Source organism: Amphibalanus amphitrite, unplaced genomic scaffold, assembly GCF_019059575.1.
Source record: "Amphibalanus amphitrite isolate SeventyFive unplaced genomic scaffold, NRLGWU_Aamphi_draft 000058F_arrow, whole genome shotgun sequence".
Lineage (NCBI taxonomy): Eukaryota > Metazoa > Arthropoda > Thecostraca > Balanomorpha > Balanidae > Amphibalanus > Amphibalanus amphitrite.
Window position 1 is genome coordinate 666,419 of NW_024881554.1, and position 17,672 is coordinate 684,090.

Consider the following 17,672-nt stretch of genomic DNA (forward strand, 5'->3'; position numbering starts at 1 on the left):
ATGCACCCCAGATAAATATGTACATCTGTTTGCGTACCTGTAGATACTTAAATAGACACCTTCATAATATAGGAATAGAAAAAAAAACACAAGCGCAGAATTCGCGCCTGGACACTCACACAGACGTCACAACTCAGACACCATAGAGCACCTCACATCATCCAGACAACGGCCATACAAATATACAGACAGTGGACTGTCATATCTCGAACCACAACAGAAGCTGGAGAGTTCGAGACACGACACCGATCCACGGAGAGCTCGTTGATTACAATGCACGGCCCGTGCGGCAGAGCCACCCGCCGCCGTCCTCCCCGGCCCTCCGCGCCGCCGGCGCTGCGTGTAATCCGGCGTGACTTGCAGTCGCCTGCCGACCTTCGGCACACAATACGATGTGCCGAGGAAAGTGAGCGAGCCAGCGCCGCGCGGACGGCGCAGAGGTCCCCGGGTCGGGTCGACACAGCGCCGGCGCCGAGACCGGTCAAAGTGGCCGGTATTTATTTTCGTTTCTAAGGCAGAGTGGCAGAGAGGTTTCGTTTCTGAACGCAGGGCGCCGCGCCGCCCTGGCAACCAGAGAGTGATTTATTATCACACCTAAGACCTGCGTGTAGCTTTGAGCGCCAGCTCGCTTTAACCAGCTCTGACTGAAGCCACAGGCGCACCATCTCGCCTCCACAAAACCGCAGCCGACCTCACGCTCTCGAGCCGCACAAAGCAGCAGAACGAGACCGACCCCGTGACACACATCCTCATAGACACGTACGTACGTGCACGTAAACACGCGCGAGCTGTGTTATTCGGGGCTCAAACACTGCGTCACACCATGCAAAGCTCACTCATCCAACACTACAGCATTAAACACAGGTGAGAGGCACACGCAGAGCGAGCGACACACTGCTAACAACCATGCAGTGGCCGTCAGAAAAATGACCACCAGCTGAAAAAGGGCACGTCTGTCGGAGCGGGCGAGCAGTTGACCGCGGGGAGTGCAGTCTGGAGCCGGCGTGTCGCGGGATTCCGGACATTTCCGGGGCTCAGCCATGCAGCTGTGTGGGATCTATCATGCCGCGGCTCTCACTACAGCACACTGACAGTGAGGGGGGAGGGGGCACACGGGGAGGGGGTGGTTACCAGGCGCTGTTTGACCAGCTGCTCCAGCTCTGTGGCGGCGTGCTCGGCAGAGCTGCCGGCGGCCAGCTCCGGCTGAAAACCCGCCACGTCATACAGGTTAACGTCAAAAACCGACCACACAACGGTGAGCCCGGTACCCAGGGGTCCAGCGGTCAGCCTCCCACCAGAACTGCACAGCCAGCCAGTCAGCTAGTCCAGTCGGTGGTCAAGCCGCTGCCCGGATTGTCGAAGTCTAGCATTATAACAGACAGCATAACTCTCACACAGCTAGACAGGAGCCACAGCACGACCGTAAAACGCAACCCTACCGCCCCAATCGCCTCGCAGATCCGGCAAAGCCCGTCCCTCAACCCAGCGGCATACCACTACATCCTTCCCTTTATCACCACCTCGCCTCGACTCACCCCGTGTGCGGCGCCGTCTGTGACGGTGGCAGCCGGTCCGGCCACGGCCGCCGGGTCCTCCAGCACGCGCATCGGCGGCGGCAGCTCGGGCTCGTCCTGGTCGTCAGCAGCGGCGGCGGCGGCGGCGGCTCCCGGCTCGTCTGAGCTGGTGGCGCTGCCGCCCGACACCCGGTTACCCATCGAGCCGTCCACTCCCGCCTGAGGGCACACAACAAATGGGGCGACGGCTCAGTCACATACACAAATACAGGTGTGCCAGTCAGAAGGGGGTTTCTCCCGCCAGTCAGCACAAAAATGGAGAAACGGGTCAGTCACATACACCAATACAAGTGTGCCAGAGTTGGTCGGGGGTTCGGGCGTCACCGGCCAACGCAAGTCAGGGGGCAGGGTTAGACCAGACACGGGATTTAACACAACGACAATGATCATAGTTAAATGGATAAAACCCGTAAATTGAACTGCAATCGCAATGAGAGCCTAAAAGGTATCAGCTTTCGAAAAAGATACAGTCACAACTGTTTACCATACAATTGACCTAACAGTGAAAAACCCGCCGGAGTCAGGCGCGCCCGATGCCTCCGTGATTGCATCTCCTCCTCCAAACCGGTCGCGGCTGGCGGACACGACCCTGCAGGTGCATCTCGCCGCCCTATACATCTGCATACACATCATCGCGCTCCATCATACATGTGTAATGGTATGCATGTTTGAGCGGCCGGGGCCGTGCGGCGGCGGTCAGGCGGTGAGGCTGTGACCTCAAGGGACGGGAGAGGACCGTGGAGCCCCTGCCGGCCCAGTGGACACAGACACTAATCAGACTGACACGGCGCGGGATGGACGACGATGACCGACCGTTCGGGGAGGAGGAGGTTCGGGAAGACGCTGTGCCGCAGCCCCTGAGGACAGTGGACGCTTCGCGGAACTCAGAGGGCCCCTCGTGGCATTCTCCACCAGGCCCTTGATAGGACAAGATCGATCGATCTGATATACCTATAGATCAGGGAAGTCAAACAGCCCGCCGTACAAACATCGCCAACAGGACATGCCAATCCCTGCCCGTAACCTTGGAGTTACCTCTCAACCTGTCACCTCTCAACATCTATCGATTGTCTCTTTGCTTTTCTCATTTTCCCATAAAATTACTTCTAACATCAGCTCACCAAAACCACCGCTGACAAACCCAAACAAAGCTACGACCGATCACGCTCCAGCCCGTATTGCACCGCCCGTTCGCTGCTCCGACCGGCCGTGTTACCGTCCCACGCCGAGCGCCCTGCAGCAGCCAGCCAGCGATCAACAGACGAGCGGCGGGCGAGGCATCGACCCAGCGGCGGCCGGCTGGCCGCGCTGCACTCAGCGACCAAACAGACGGCGCTCAACAGCGGCGCCGGCACGCGACGGTACGGCGGGCTCACAGCCGGGGTGGCGAGTTTAGATTGAATTCAGAGTTATGGCCAAACAGTAAACACGTCTGCGATATTGCAAAGGACGAAAATAAGGAGCAAATGATTTGACACGCCACTGAGACACGCAGCGTATCCACTATCCATAGCGAGACAATATCTGCAGCGCCCATCTTACAGCAACGAAATTGAGAAAACCGCGTGAACTTGTACTTTTTCAGCATGAATCGACTTCTTCCTCCATCAGATATCACCTTCTCAACTGATCCTGCATTTCCTACCCAGCTTCTTCTGACTTCACACTCGAATACCAAACACCCCACAAAAGCAACAACGGTGAAGGAGCTGAGAGGAGGCGTCTGTTTGTTCGCCACCTGTTGCCGGCTCGTGGTGACGGTTGCACCGCGGCTCGCTAGTTTGACCGTTCCCAGCCGAGCAGAGGTGTTTGTGCGAGCCTGACGCAGTATCCGTGTTGTGGTGACCGCAGTAACAGAGACCAGGCTGGCAGCCTGCAGCGGGGTTCCATCACTGGACGCTGTCACCGGGCTGCAGAGGGGCAGAGGCGGACGCAGCGGAGGCTGCAGGGATGGGAGCAGGGCAGAGTTCGTTGGTAGGCACAGATTAGAGTATCTACAGGAGGGAGATCAGAGCCTCACAGTGAAATCAGAGTCAGCAAAGAAGGGAAGTGCGAAAGGCAACTGTAACGCCTCCTCAAACCCACATCAAACTTCAAGGGTCCTGACTGACGGAAAACAGCAAATCTTCGCATATTCGGGAGGGAAGGCTGATCGACTGACTGATCGTTTTGCGTAGGTATGACGAACACACGCAAATTACGTAACCACACCGCAAAATGCAGCTCAAAAGCACATTGAGAGGCCATCACAATGATTAAACATATATCGAAATCCTAGGGTGCGTTCGGAGAGCGCGGAATATTCCCCGTCATCGTGAAAATTCCCCGTGTTGCGTTCGGAGAGGGACATTCCATACCGCCAATTTCAAGGATCGGCGCTACTGCGCCAAGTTGAGTTCGTGGGATTTTGTTTGGGTTACTTGGGTTGGCCCAGTGCAAGTAGTTGGATGGTGTGTGACAGCGTTGATTGATATTGATTTTCTACACCTACAACTAAGAAAAATCACAATTATTTTCAAAAAGTCCCATCTGTACTGTGCCCCCCAACCCCCCCCCCCCCCCACCCCAAACACACACAACACAACACTTCAAATTATCGTTTTCATTGCTTCAGAGGACAATCGCACAACTGAGGAAGCATTATCAATTGTTGGATTTGCAATAAAACTGATCAGGGTGGAAACAAACGCAAGAAATATCCATTTATATTCAATAATATACTCACTCGAGCATATTGATGGGCGCCGCCATCTTGACGGGAACGACGCGTGAGATGCTTTTTAGATTCCGCGCTTTCCGCGTCCGTTCCGCGGAACTTTCCCCCGGGAATCGCTCTCCGAACGGCACATTCGGCGGAAATTTCATGCCGGCGTGGAATATTCCCCGGGAATCTGCCTCTCCGAACGCACCCCTAGTCTTAGCCGACGTGACCACAGTCCAGCCGCAACAGCCAGGTCCGCAGCGAACGCCGCGGGTCGCTGGTCGCCCATCTCGGCAGAGGACGGGAGGAACGGCCGGCAGAGTGCCGGAGCGCCGCAAAAGGCCGTCTCTGGCTGGCAAGGTCGCTCGGCGTCTTCACACATTTACATATCAATTGGTGGCACGGCCGGCGCGATGCAGCGAGCAGGCAGGGACCGTCCGGGAATGGCAGAGACGGCGCACGCTCGCCAGTCGAGACCGTAAGTGGAGAGAACGGCGGACAGAGAAGGAGGAGGGAGAGGGGAAAGATGGAGAGGGGCTGAACGAGAAATGAAGAAAGGTGGAGATGAGAGCCGCTTACAAAAAAGGGGCGAGAGAGACAGACAGGAGGACACAAAATAGAAAAGGAGAGAGAGAGAGAGAGAGAGAGAGAGAGAGAGAGAGAGAGAGAGAGAGAGAGAGAGAGAGAGAGAGAGAGAGAGAGAGAGAGAGAGAGAGAGAGAGAGAGAGAGAGAGAGAGGAGAGAGGAGATAGGGAGAGAGGGGCAGAGTGACAGAGCGAGAGCGCGTCGCCCGGCGGCAGCTCATTAGGGACTATTATCGACAACTAGCGCTAGACACCTGCGTCCTGAGTCAGCGCCGGCACACGCCGAGAGAGCTGTCACAGCTGAGAGGGCCAGTCGCAGCCGTCGGCGGCCGCGCTGTCACAGCCCAGCTCATCACCGGCGCACCGCCAGCTGGGCTGTCGAAGCCCGCAGCTGCGGCGGCACACCGGTGACCGAGCCCGTCCGTCCTACCGGCTGGGGTCCGTATATACAGCTGGGTTAGCCGGCACCAGCGTCCAGCTACCGGCCGCGGTGGAACTGGTGGCTATCCAGTGAGTTACAAAGACCACCATTCCGGGCAACATTCGCAGTAAGATGGGATGGCCATCATGGCCATTTAGCGAGCTACCGAAAAGACCATCCTCGGCTCTGTCACGAATAGAGCCTCAATCGATACCGTGACACAAAACCAAGATAAGCCTGGTCTCGCACTGGAGACGCCGACTGGCCGAGGCCAGTGGCTGAGTCTGCTGAGGACCGGGCACACTCGGAGGCCGGTGGCTGACGGTGTGCCTAGGACCGGGCTCTCTCGGAGGCCAGCACAGGCCCCGGCCGCCCGCCGAGTCGACATCGCGAACCGGGGCTTTACTGGCGGCGACCCGCAGCGAGCCGGGAGGAGGTATAAGCTCGGCACCGAGAGACACCCGCGCCACGGGTCTGTGGCGAGACGAACTGGCAATGATCGGCGAAATGATGTTGCAGTGTTAGTGCAGTGTTAGTATAATACGCTAGAACAATGCAATGCCACTCGTTCAAACCGCAATTAATCGACAAATTAAGTCAAAAGCTGAACCTCTAGCCATTGCTCTAGCATTCGTCAACTGGCCATCGCGGCATTGTTTGCGAAGAGTCGCATTGTTCTACCCACAGTATTCACTTGAAGTCTGAAGAAGCGTTGGACCTGTCATTGATATCTCCAATTGCGCTACGCGGCAAAAATATTGAAAGTGCTGTCACGCAGACCCGCTACCTCAATACTGCGGCGCGCTCAAGGACACGAGTCCTTGGTACAAGTTCCAAGCATCTTACTGCTGAACGGAAACCGCCGCTTCCGGTGTTCCTCCTCCAATACATCCTCGCTCAGGCGTCCACAAACGCGACAGGAAGGCGAACGATAGCTCACCGTCCCAACATCCTGCCTGACCTCCGGTCTATACTATCTGGAAGCAGCTGAGCCCCAAAACCACGCTGCTAGTCGACCGGACGGCGGGCGGCACGGGTGTCGGGCACTCCGCAGCTCGTGGGGTCACGGAGCGGCGACCCCGGGTCACCGGCGTCTGCCACTTTCACTGGTCGTCACCGGCACCTCGGCGGCCGGCCGACTCTTCTTCGCCTCTCTCCGACAGAAATCGTGTCACTGCGCCGAGAATGTCGAACGCCAGTCCGTCTAGCTGACCGTAGTTACTCAGTAGTATGAACGACCGCTGCACTATTGTCAGAGACTCAGTGCAGCTGCTTCGTGCAAACACAGAGCGCCCTGCCGCCCAGACGAAAACGTCTCGACCTTGAGCATGGCATACCGCACTTGGCACCGGCGAACGCCCAGCCAGCATGCAGCGGCAAGGGAATACTCCAGCGGTTAGGGCAAGGCGATCCAAGTGCAACAACATTCTCATTGAGAACTGTCAGAATAAGAGGCAGTTTGATGCTTTATCATGCTCAAATATAAATATTTGCACTCAAACCACTCTTTTCAATCGCAGGAATCTTTCAGTCAATACTCGGTCCGTTGCGTAACAGTGCACAAGTGCCGCCGCAATAGGATAGAGAAAGCGACTGCAGCAGGGACACCGGGAGCAGAGGCGACAAGGGGTTCCATTGTGCTCAAAATTCACAACACCGGTCATCTGATCGGCGGTGCCTTATTCGATTCACCAACGTATCCAGAATTCAGAAGTCTATGCCACACTAAAACTCACTAAAAATTCGGAAACAACATCCATCACAGAATATCACAGTACCGTTTGCAGCCACGAGTTCACAGCACACGAGCTAGTCCCGCTGACCCCAGCAGCGGCCGCGGTAAACAGAAGGGGCCCACTCTTAGTACGAGTATATAGGCGGACCCCGAAAAGTTTCTAAGCGGTTCCCAAGTCCCTGAGACGCACCCAAGCGCCTCCCCGACTGAGCACCCTTCTAAAGAACGTCACCATCTCGGTGTCTCTCCATCCATCTCGTAGACTTGACTCGGGCGGTGTCGAAGCAGGTCCCGGCCGCGCCGCTCGCTCGCTCGGCCGGGACCGCACAGGCCGGCGCCCCGCCGAGACGCTCACATTAGCTCGACACCCAGCTGTCAGTCGAGCATTAACGGGACGTTGAATCGTGATTAGCGGGCCGAGGTGACACGACGCGACACCGAGCCAGTGGGGTCCAGGGAAGGGGCGTAGGGGGAGGGGAGGGGGGGGCGATAACGAGAAGGGTGGAGAAGAACAAACAGGCCGGCGCACTATGGTTGGAAACGGCCTCACGGATGGCCGTGGGCAATCTCGGAATATATGTATATTTGGGGTGTCATTCTGTTGGAAATTGATGAAATGTTTTGAATTGGGCAGAAAAAATTATTTAGTTGCGCATTTAGTCTCCATTATTGTACGTGGAATCGGGAGTTTCTGAGAGTGGCTTTTTTGGTGCGCCGTCAAAGGTTTAAACAACCGCGCTGGTGATAGCATGTGGAGTACCTCCATGACGTTGTAAAACTGGATTATTATATATCAAAATAATCCTTGTTATGTTGGCTATCGAGTGGAGTGACTCTTTTTCCCATGCGTGTTCAAAATCAGGAACGGCATTGCATTCTGTTTGCAGTGTCACCACAGCAATATTTGCAAAATTACGTTTATGTTTCATTGGACATACAAAAAGTTCTCCATCGACCTCCATTGAGCTTTTTGGCAGAATAAGTCTCTGTTCAATTCTGCGTAAGGGGAACGTAAAAGCAGACTGCGCACTTGTGCGCAAAATCGTCCGTGAAGCTTCATCTCCCGAGGCGTACCTACCCGTCGCTTCGTTAGCACCAGGTCGGCTCGTCAGTCTTGCAATCGCTTATCCTTATAAATGATGGTAAGAAGCAGGGTTGCGGAGTCGTGGTGGAGCCAAATCCGACTCCGACTACGACTCCGACTCCTGACTCGTTGCCATGACTCCGGCCGACTCTGTCTCCGACTCCGGACCCCTGCCAGTGTTTCGGAGTCGTGATGGAGCTGTTCCGATTCGGACCGACTCCGACTTCCACTGCGGGCTCCTGACCGACCCCGACTCCGACTCCGACTCCTGGCTCGTTGCCACGACTCTGGGCGACTCTGGCTCCGACTCCGACTCTGACTCCGACTCTGACTTCGACTCCGCACCCCTCGTAAGAAGTAACTGCTCGCCGCTGCACCTGGAGTATGGATATCGTGCAAACGTGTATGGATATCCTGGAGTATGGATATGGATATCCACCGACAGAGCAGACATACAGACATGCTGTAAACGCCATTACACTGCCAATACCATGGCAAATCAAATGGCTATCTATGGTTTTTGATCATCGTTCTACATTTCCCAAAATCTTGAACTGAATGTTGGCAATTTCTCGTGACTACTTCACGACCATGATGCATGCATTTCTGAAATTGATCTTTTTTCAACCAGCTACGTACTCGTATGATAAAATGAATGTCCCCATCGTGTTCTACGCCCAAAAGTACCCATAAAACATGTGTCATGCATGGGCTGCGAATAGGTACCAGTTTTAATTTTCGGGGTTATGTGCTTACCTGATTGACCTGACTTTGACCCTGGCCAGTGGCCTATGTTTGACTGACCCCTACATTGATCTGACACTCTTTTAGCACTTATATGAAGGGTTGTGACAGTTGTGACAGATTGTTTAGGACCAACTGATGACTGAATTTATTTAGGACCAACTGATGACGATATAATCGAAACGCGAAACGCGAGGCACCGATTGCGAGGTTCTAAAGTCCATGCTACTGAAAACCCGATTTCAAGTGTTTGACCTGACCTTGACCCGACCTGTGACCTCGAAATTCAACTTTAAAGTATTCATGTGAATCGTCTCGTCGCGTTCTTCTTTCGTTTGCCGCGCCTCGTGCGCTTCGCTGCGCCTATTTGTTCGCGAGTTATCGGCTGGGGGCGTTGAACGCCCCCCCCCCCCGGGCAAACGGCGGATGGGGAAATACCCCAGCAACTGGCGGGTTAATCTGACGCATGTTTTGTCATTTGATCGTCATTTTATTTCTTACTTTTTTGCCCAATCTAAAAAAAAATCATAAATACTCTTTCTCCAAATTTTTGACCGTTTATGACCAATAGTAAGACACTGTGCGTCACTACGTTGATATGTCTTGCCATAAAGCATAACAACAATATCCATTCAGTAATAGCAGTATTCAAAACATGTTCAAAATGCCTCGCGATATCGATAACATAACGAAAGACATAGGCGACTTATAACATACTTGCAATGATGACGTCACACACGCGTGACGTGACGTGACCTCGTCATTTCTGAGTTACTGTATGATGCACGAAAGACACTGGTATACCTATGCAAAGTTTCATCGCAGTCGGTCTACGCATTAACAAGTTATGGGCAAAACATTTTTTCGCGTTGACCCCCGGCCATCCGTGAGGCCGTTTCCAACCATAGTGCGGCGGCGGCCCCGCCGTGGCCGGCCGATAACACGCGCAGTGTGAGCCGAGCCGCGGTGCACAAGGGGTGCGCGGAGTGTTTCTCGCGCGGCGCGCGCGGCGAACGCGATATAAGTGTTCGGTTTGGTGTACGGAATAACGGGACTACATCCACGGAGCGACAGGAGACGGACGCAGGATGACAGGTGGGCGCAGCGATAGGCTGCGGGGAGGGGAAAAATCTAGGTAGAACGGCCACGAGGAGACGGGATAGGAGGGGGGGGGGGGGTGGGACCGTTCGACGGGCGCTATAGACGTGGGCGTGACGGAGAGGGGCGGGTATCTAGCTGACCACGACACCGTGTGCCTAGAGAGGCCAGCATCTGTGGTCCCCGTCGTGCCATGGCCACGGCCGACGGGTGTGACCTGATCCGTACATGCCGTGTGAACAGGATGACCTGGTAACTGTGGTCCCCGTCGTGTCATGGCCACGGCCGACGGGTGTGACCTGATCCGTACATGCCGTGTGAACAGGATGACCTGGTAACTGTGGTCCCCGTCGTGTCATGGCCACGGCCGACGGGTGTGACCTGATCCGTACATGCCGTGTGAACAGGATGACCTGGCAACTGTGGTCCTCGTCGTGTCATGGCCACGGCCGACGGGTGTGACCTGATCCGTACATGCCGTGTGAACAGGATGACCTGGCAACTGTGGTCCTCGTCGTGTCATGGCCACGGCCGACGGGTGTGACCTGATCCGTACATGCCGTGTGAACAGGATGACCTGGCAACTGTGGTCCCCGTCGTGCCATGGCCACGGCCGACGGGTGTGACCTGATCCGTACATGCCGTGGGCACAGGATGACCTGGCAATTGTGGTCCCCGTCGTGTCATGGCCACGGCCGACGGGTGTGACCTGATCCGTACATGCCGTGTGAACAGGATGACCTGGCAACTGTGGTCCCCGTCGTGCCATGGCCACGGCCGACGGGTGTGACCTGATCCGTACATGCCGTGGGCACAGGATGACCTGGCAACTGTGGTCCCCGTCGTGTCATGGCCACGGCCGACGGGTGTGACCTGATCCGTACATGCCGTGTGAACAGGATGACCTGGTAACTGTGGTCCCCGTCGTGTCATGGCCACGGCCGACGGGTGTGACCTGATCCGTATATGCCGTATGCACAGGATGACCTGGCAACTGGTCCCCGTCGTGTCATGGCCACGGCCGACGGGTGTGACCTGATCCGTACATGCCGTGTGAACAGGATGACCTGGCAACTGTGGTCCCCGTCGTGCCATGGCCACGGCCGACGGGTGTGACCTGATCCGTACATGCCGTGGGCACAGGATGACCTGGCAACTGTGGTCCCCGTCGTGTCATGGCCACGGCCGACGGGTGTGACCTGATCCGTACATGCCGTGTGAACAGGATGACCTGGTAACTGTGGTCCCCGTCGTGTCATGGCCACGGCCGACGGGTGTGACCTGATCCGTATATGCCGTATGCACAGGATGACCTGGCAACTGTGGTCCCCGTCGTGTCATGGCCACGGCCGACGGGTGTGACCTGATCTGTACATACATGCCGTGTGCACAGGAGGACCTGGCAACTGTGGTCCCCGTCGTGTCATGGCCACGGCCGACGGGTGTGACCTGATCCATATATGCCGTGGGCACAGGATGACCTGGCAACTGTGGTCCCCGTCGTGTCATGGTCACGGCCGACGGGTGTGACCTGATTCGTGACGTATGGTACTCTGTGGGCGCCCTCGGCCCCGGGTGGGAGATGGAGGAGAGCTCCCCACCTCCCTCTCTCTCTCTCTCTCTCTCTCTCTCTCTCTCTCTCTCTCTCTCTCTCTCTCTCACTTTCTTCCTATTTCCTTTCCTATTCCCCGTCCCCGCTCCCAACATATACGAGGCGTCGTCAGCGAGGTGTTGTCGCGGCTGAGCAAATATTGGAGCTTACGACCGGTCGGGACGACAGCGGAGAGTGGGAGAGCAGAGAGGGAGAGTTTGAGGGCACGCAGCTGCGCGCTAAGACAAACAGGTCGGCCGTGCCGAGGCCCAGGGAGGGGAGATGGGGCGTTGGGAGCGGTCTCCAGCGGCGGCTGGGTGCTGGGGAGGGGCCGGTCATAACGGAGGGTGGGGGTGGGGGGGGGGGGGGGGGGGAGGGAGATACACTCAGACGACCATTGGGGCGGGAGCACAGTCGCACGATGGACGGCGCGTGCTACAGTTTTCCGTTCGGCGAACCACATCCGTGCGCAGGTGACGCCCAGCTGGTTAGCGTCACTCGGTCGCTATTGCACAATAGTCTGGCACCGGCGTCACATCGAGCATACGGCGCGGGACAACGGTGCTACTTGACGTTTTGCCGGCGATACGCACTGCGCGCTGTCCCGGCGTCGGCCACGACGCTCACTTTCTTCATTGGACACATGCGGCGGACCGGCCTGAGAGGAGGCACTGCAAGACAATATCTAGCGGCTGTACGGCGTCTCCACCTTCAGTGCGGACACCCGCTTCCGGCGGGGACACCACTGCACCGTATCTCCAGGCAGCGCTACGAGGATATGAAATGCGCGGCGGGGAGCCGATCGAGAGGCGACGGCAAGCGATCACTGTACCGCTGCTTCGCCAATTGAAAAATCGGCTTGGGGCTCTACTCCCGTCCGCGTGGGATCAGCGCTGTGTGTGGGCGGCGTGCTCCTTAGCCTTCTACGGCGGACTCCGGAGTGGTGAGTTCCTCTACACCGGCCCGGGTCGAGGAGTACGGTTATCCGATGTGACGTTCACGGAGGTGGGGCTGCGCCTCCGTATCCGGATTCAAAAAAATCGACAGCGGGGACCGGCAGTACACATAGACTTGCCAGCGACGGGGACATCCACATGTCCAGTGAGAGCGGCACACGCCTTCTGGCAAGCTCGAAACGAGGGAACGGGAGCCGACTCTCCGCTGTTCGTCACGGAGGCCGGTGTTCTCACACGGCGGCGCTTAAACCGGATCCTAAGAGAGGCACTTGGACCAAGTTTTTCTTCCCATTCGCTTCGGATTGGACTGGCTACCGCTGCTGCCGCCGCTGGGGTGTCAGACAGCGTGCTACAGAGTCTGGGACGGTGGAGAAGCGAGGCGTATCAGGGCTACATTCGAGGTCATCGGCGGACTGCGTTGGAGGCTCTGGTGGCAATCGCTCGGTCACGGTGACCTTGCACACAGCGCAGGGATCGGCACAACACACCGGCGAGCGACGATCGCACAATCCATCGGTAAACATTTTTGGGCACATTTACGCTAAACTTAAACAACCAAAGGTAGAGACAGGGGATGACACTTTTTTTTATTCGGGACGGATAGGATACTTGGCAGTAGCCGATGGGCTAGAGAATATGGTCACTTTTGCTACATTAACACGTCAAGTGTTGGAAACGTGTCAGCGTTTGTAATGGAGTGTCAGCGTGCCCACCAAATTTCAGCGGGCTCATTGATATTGGAAACGGAGGATGGGGAATCGGTTAAATCGTAATTCATACATTCATATATAGGTGTCTGACCGGGCGTCTTGTGTGCATATGCGCAGGTGTCCGGCCACTCAGCGCGGCGAGCGCCGAACAGCAGCTCATCGACGCGCAGCTGCGAGCCGAACTCGACGGCGTCGGGAGATCTCGGCGCACCGACGAGCAGAACTCGGCCCCTGGCCCCGGCTACGCTGACGGCGGCAGCGGCGGCGGGACTTGGTGCGGGCACACGGCACCGACCTGGCCTTATCACCAGCCAGATGGACGGCAGAGGTTCGACGCCCCCCAAGCGGGCCCTGGGAGCGGCAGACCGGCACCGTACAACGAGCACAGTGGGTCGGCGCCTGTGGGAAACGCCCCCTGGCCGGGACCTATGGACGGCCCCAATCGGCCCCCGGCGCCGGGCAGGCTATACGGGAGAGAGCCGGTTTATGGTCCGGGCCCGAGCGCTGCGCCGGCTTGGCCCAGCGCCGGCTGGGCGCAGGGCCGGCCGCGGCCGAGTGAGGTACCGAGCGGCGGCGGGCACCCGCGCGAGTTCGGCGGCCGGGAGAGTGGCCGGGCGTGGGGCCCGGTGCCGGCGCCCCAGACGAACGACGGGGCACGCGGGAATCGACAGGAACCGGAGTGGGGCCCGGCGCCCATGCCACCCGGGGGCGGTGAGCATCAAGCGAACCACACGGTAGAGACCGGACTGGGGCCACCTGCGGCCGTCGGAACCCGCGGCAGCCTACACCGGGGCCGGCGTCGTCGGAGGAGCGTCGATAGCGGGAGCCCGCCGCGGCGGCGCCGACGAACAGCGGCGTCTTCCTACACGGCCTCGTCGTCATCAGAAGACGACATGGAAGATCGGCGGCAGTCATACCGACGGGCGCCAGTCCGGTCGACTGCCGCGGCCGCTCCCGCTGATCTGCGTCTACCTGCGGTTCAAGCGCGGGCGGAGCGGCGGCTCCGCAATCGGCGGCGGTTCGTGTCAGTCGCCGACGCAGCCGACGCCGCTGAGACTCGGCCAGCGAGCAGCGTGGAGTACACGTGTCGGGTCGCGGAGATAATGACTCACACCGTGTATCACTTCCCGGAGTGCGGTCTGCAAGCGATCTGCTACCTAGCCTGGCTGCTGTGGCAAGCGGTCCGCCATCCGCTGCGGGCAGTCGCGGCGGCCGACAGCCGGGCTCGACAAACCATGGCACTAAGACCGCGTGATTACCTAACCGCGGCTGACCTTGACCGGTTCATGGTTCCGGTGACCGGCGCCGGCGACGGCCGCACGACGGAAGGAAGGCGGGGAGAGGCTCGGAGAGGGCAAACGTGCTTTCTCTACGAACAACACAACGCCTGCAGCAACCCCTGCCGGGCGGGGCGCATTCACCCACGGTGCGGAGCCTGTGGGTCACGTGACCACCCCTCCGCCTTCCACGGCCCGGCCGGCGCCGGGCACCGCGGCGGATTCGGAGGTTTGGCTACCTTTGGTCGCGGAGGGGCGGGGCGCGGAGCACTGTTCCGCGGCGGAGCGTTCCGCTAATGAGAAAAAGGACGAACAGCGGCAAGTGAAGCCGGCCGACACCGTCATCAACATCGAGCAGCTGGACGCGGTGCTGCGGGCCTGCCCCCTTATTAGCCAAGATGACAGAGAAACTGTCGTTGGGCGGTTCCGGCACGGGGCCGACATTGGTTACCGCGGTGCGGCGCGGAGCCGTTTCGTAAAAAACAATCAGTCCGCCGAACGGCGCCGTGCCGGGGTGACGGCAGCCATTCGGCGAGAGGTCGCGGACGGCACGACACGGGGACCGTTCCGTGTTCCACCTCTGCCGAACATGATAGTGAATCCATTGAGTGCGCGCGATAAACCTAATGGCGAAGTGCGGCTTATTTTAGATCTATCACAGCCGAGAGATGTCGGGGTCAACGCCGGCATAGACCCAGACGAGTTTCGTGTGACGTACACATCATTCGATGAGGCCGTGCGGTTGATTTTCCTAGCTGGAGGCGCCGGGACCTTGTTGTTCAAGGCCGATGTTAAAAATGCATTCAAACTTATACCCGTCCGGCCCGGCCAGTGGTCGCTACTGGGGTTCTGTTGGGACGGTCTACTATACTACCAGGTTTGTCTGCCATTTGGGGCTAGAAGCAGTCCACGGATTTTTAATGATTTTGCCACATGCTTGCGCCTAGTGTTTCAGGATCAGACATCGGACGTGTATATACGCAATTATTTAGATGACTTCTTCGGGGTAGGGCGCGGAGGATCGGACAGTGCCGACGTAGCGTATGCAAGACTGCGAGACATTTGTGCGGAAGTGGGCGTGCCGCTGGCCGAGCGGAAATGCGCCCCACCATCAACACGGATGGAGCTTCTCGGTGTTGTGATCGACACAGAAACAATGACCCTAGCGTTGCCAGACGCCAAGCTAGTGGGCATCCAGGAGTTACTAAAGACACTGCTCGGGCGACAGAAATGCACACAGCGGGAACTTCTGTCGGTGGTGGGACGTCTAGTACACGCCAGCAAGTGCGTCCCGCCGGGGAGGGCGTTCACTAGACGCCTGCTAGATGCGGCGCACTCTGTTAGCGGACCGAACCGCCGGGTGCGGATCACGGCCGATGTACGGGCGGATTTACGGTGGTGGGCCACTTTTTTGCCAATGTGGAACGGCATCTTTCCCCTGCTCCCGCCACCGGGCGAGTACGATCACTGTATTGTGATGAACACGGACAGCTCACGTCGGGGGATGGGGGCGTGGCACGGAGACGAATGGTGGATGATGGAGTGGCCCCGCGAGCTGCAGTGTGACGCCGCGCCATCCATGACGTGGCTGGAGCTCATCCCCGTCATGGTGGCATGTTTGGTGTGGGGAGAGAGATGGGGCGGGCGCCGCGTGCTGATCCGGTCCGATAACATGGGGGTGGTGGGGGTCTGGGGGAGGGGATGGTCGGGGTCGCCACTGATTATGGCGCTGCTGCGTCAGCTCCTGTTCTGGACGGCGTTACATGGGTTCGCTGTATCCGTCGAGTACGTGGCAACAAAAGAGAACGGCGCGGCCGACGCGCTCAGTCGGCACGACTTGGCGCGGTTCCGGCGGCTGCGGCCACAGGCGGCCCAGTGTCCGGTCCGGCCACCATCGTGTGTGGCGGAGTACCTGCAGGACCCGAGCCGTGGAGCCCACGTGCTGACTGGGTACCGCCTGTGAACGGGACACGCGCGCATAATCATGAATACACATACCCTTGGTTCCTTTGGGGTGTTTGGCGGTGGCTCGCACAGAGCTGGAGGCGAAGATAAACCCGGGTGTTGACGGCCTTTCACAGCCAAACGGGGAGGGGAGTTGATCGGAGGACACGCTAATCGAGCATTAACGGGACGTTGAATCGTGATTAGCGGGCCGAGGTGACACGACGCGACACCGAGCCAGTGGGGTCCAGGGAAGGGGCGTAGGGGGAGGGGAGGGGGGGGGGGCGATAACGAGAAGGGTGGAGAAGAACAAACAGGCCGGCGGCGGCCCCGCCGTGGCCGGCCGATAACACGCGCAGTGTGAGCCGAGCCGCGGTGCACAAGGGGTGCGCGGAGTGTTTGCGCTCCAGGCCGGCGGCGGCGAGCCACGGGCCTGCCTGGCGCGGTGTGAAACCCGCTCCGCTGCGCCCGCTGTCGGAGGGAGGGTTTGGGAGGAGGGAGGGCTTCGAGTCTCCACCCTCTGACGATCAGGGGACCGTCTGAGACACTGCTGCACTCACTGCAGCCACAAAACTGACTTCACGAGCAGACGACAAGGGGACCCGCCCTCTGCTACTGTATGCACCCAATGCAGTAGCTCAGTGGCCGGACAGAAACCCGAGTCTGCGTAGGTCGGCGACAGATCAGCAAGAATGATGGGGACGACGCGGGGATCCTGAAGGTTGGGCGGGGCGTGGGACGAGCCCGTTTAGGATACCAAATTTGTAGGCGAGGCGTCGTTAAGAGCCGTTTAATTTGCGACCTACAGATACTGCGAGATAAGAGCAGCCTCGACGAAAATCAATGGTGAAGAAAACGCGAGCTCTTAGGGGTTTGGATTCAAAGCTTGCAATTCCGTGAAACAGCCGATTCGCAAATAGACAATAGCATATTGCACCGAATCCAATCTAAACCCTCAACAGAACAGTCACAACACAGCTTTCTGAACCACCGACCAAATCACCCCTCCGCCTACCCGCCCCTCCCCGGCTGTCTGGGCGGCACCAGCTGCCGCGCCAGCCGGCTCGGCGACTTCAGCAAAACGACCGGCGGCCGCAAAAAGGCTGTGTCGGCCCGTGGCGCGCGCGGGCGGGCCACCGCCGCCAGCCGGGTCGGCGGCCACTTGGCAGGCGGCGCACGTTCGGCGGCACGGCGCGGCCGGCCGCGTATGGCTCGCCGCCGATATGGGAGGGTACGGCCGCCGCCATGGACCG

General features: G+C 58.4%; 2 protein-coding genes across 4 annotated transcripts in view; one reads left to right on the forward strand and one right to left on the reverse strand.

Moving 5' to 3' along the window:
- LOC122378355 (kalirin-like) overlaps window positions 1-17,672 on the reverse strand; it is a 207,648-nt gene that overhangs the window by 13,731 nt on the left and 176,245 nt on the right. For 2 of the 3 annotated variants that reach the window (XM_043359328.1, XM_043359330.1), the window contains 2 exons: window positions 1,536-1,733; window positions 1,132-1,203 (listed from right to left, as the gene is read on the reverse strand). In XM_043359328.1, coding sequence (XP_043215263.1) covers window positions 1,132-1,203; window positions 1,536-1,733 — 270 coding nt within the window. The remainder of the gene's footprint in view (window positions 1-1,131; window positions 1,204-1,535; window positions 1,734-17,672) is intronic. The other variant, XM_043359329.1, reaches the window with a different exon arrangement.
- LOC122378357 (translation initiation factor IF-2-like) lies at window positions 9,810-16,464 on the forward strand. Its single transcript, XM_043359331.1, has 2 exons — window positions 9,810-9,938; window positions 13,316-16,464. The coding sequence occupies exons 1-2, from the start codon at window positions 9,932-9,934 to the stop codon at window positions 14,770-14,772; spliced, it is 1,464 nt and encodes a 487-aa protein (XP_043215266.1). The 5' UTR covers window positions 9,810-9,931; the 3' UTR covers window positions 14,773-16,464.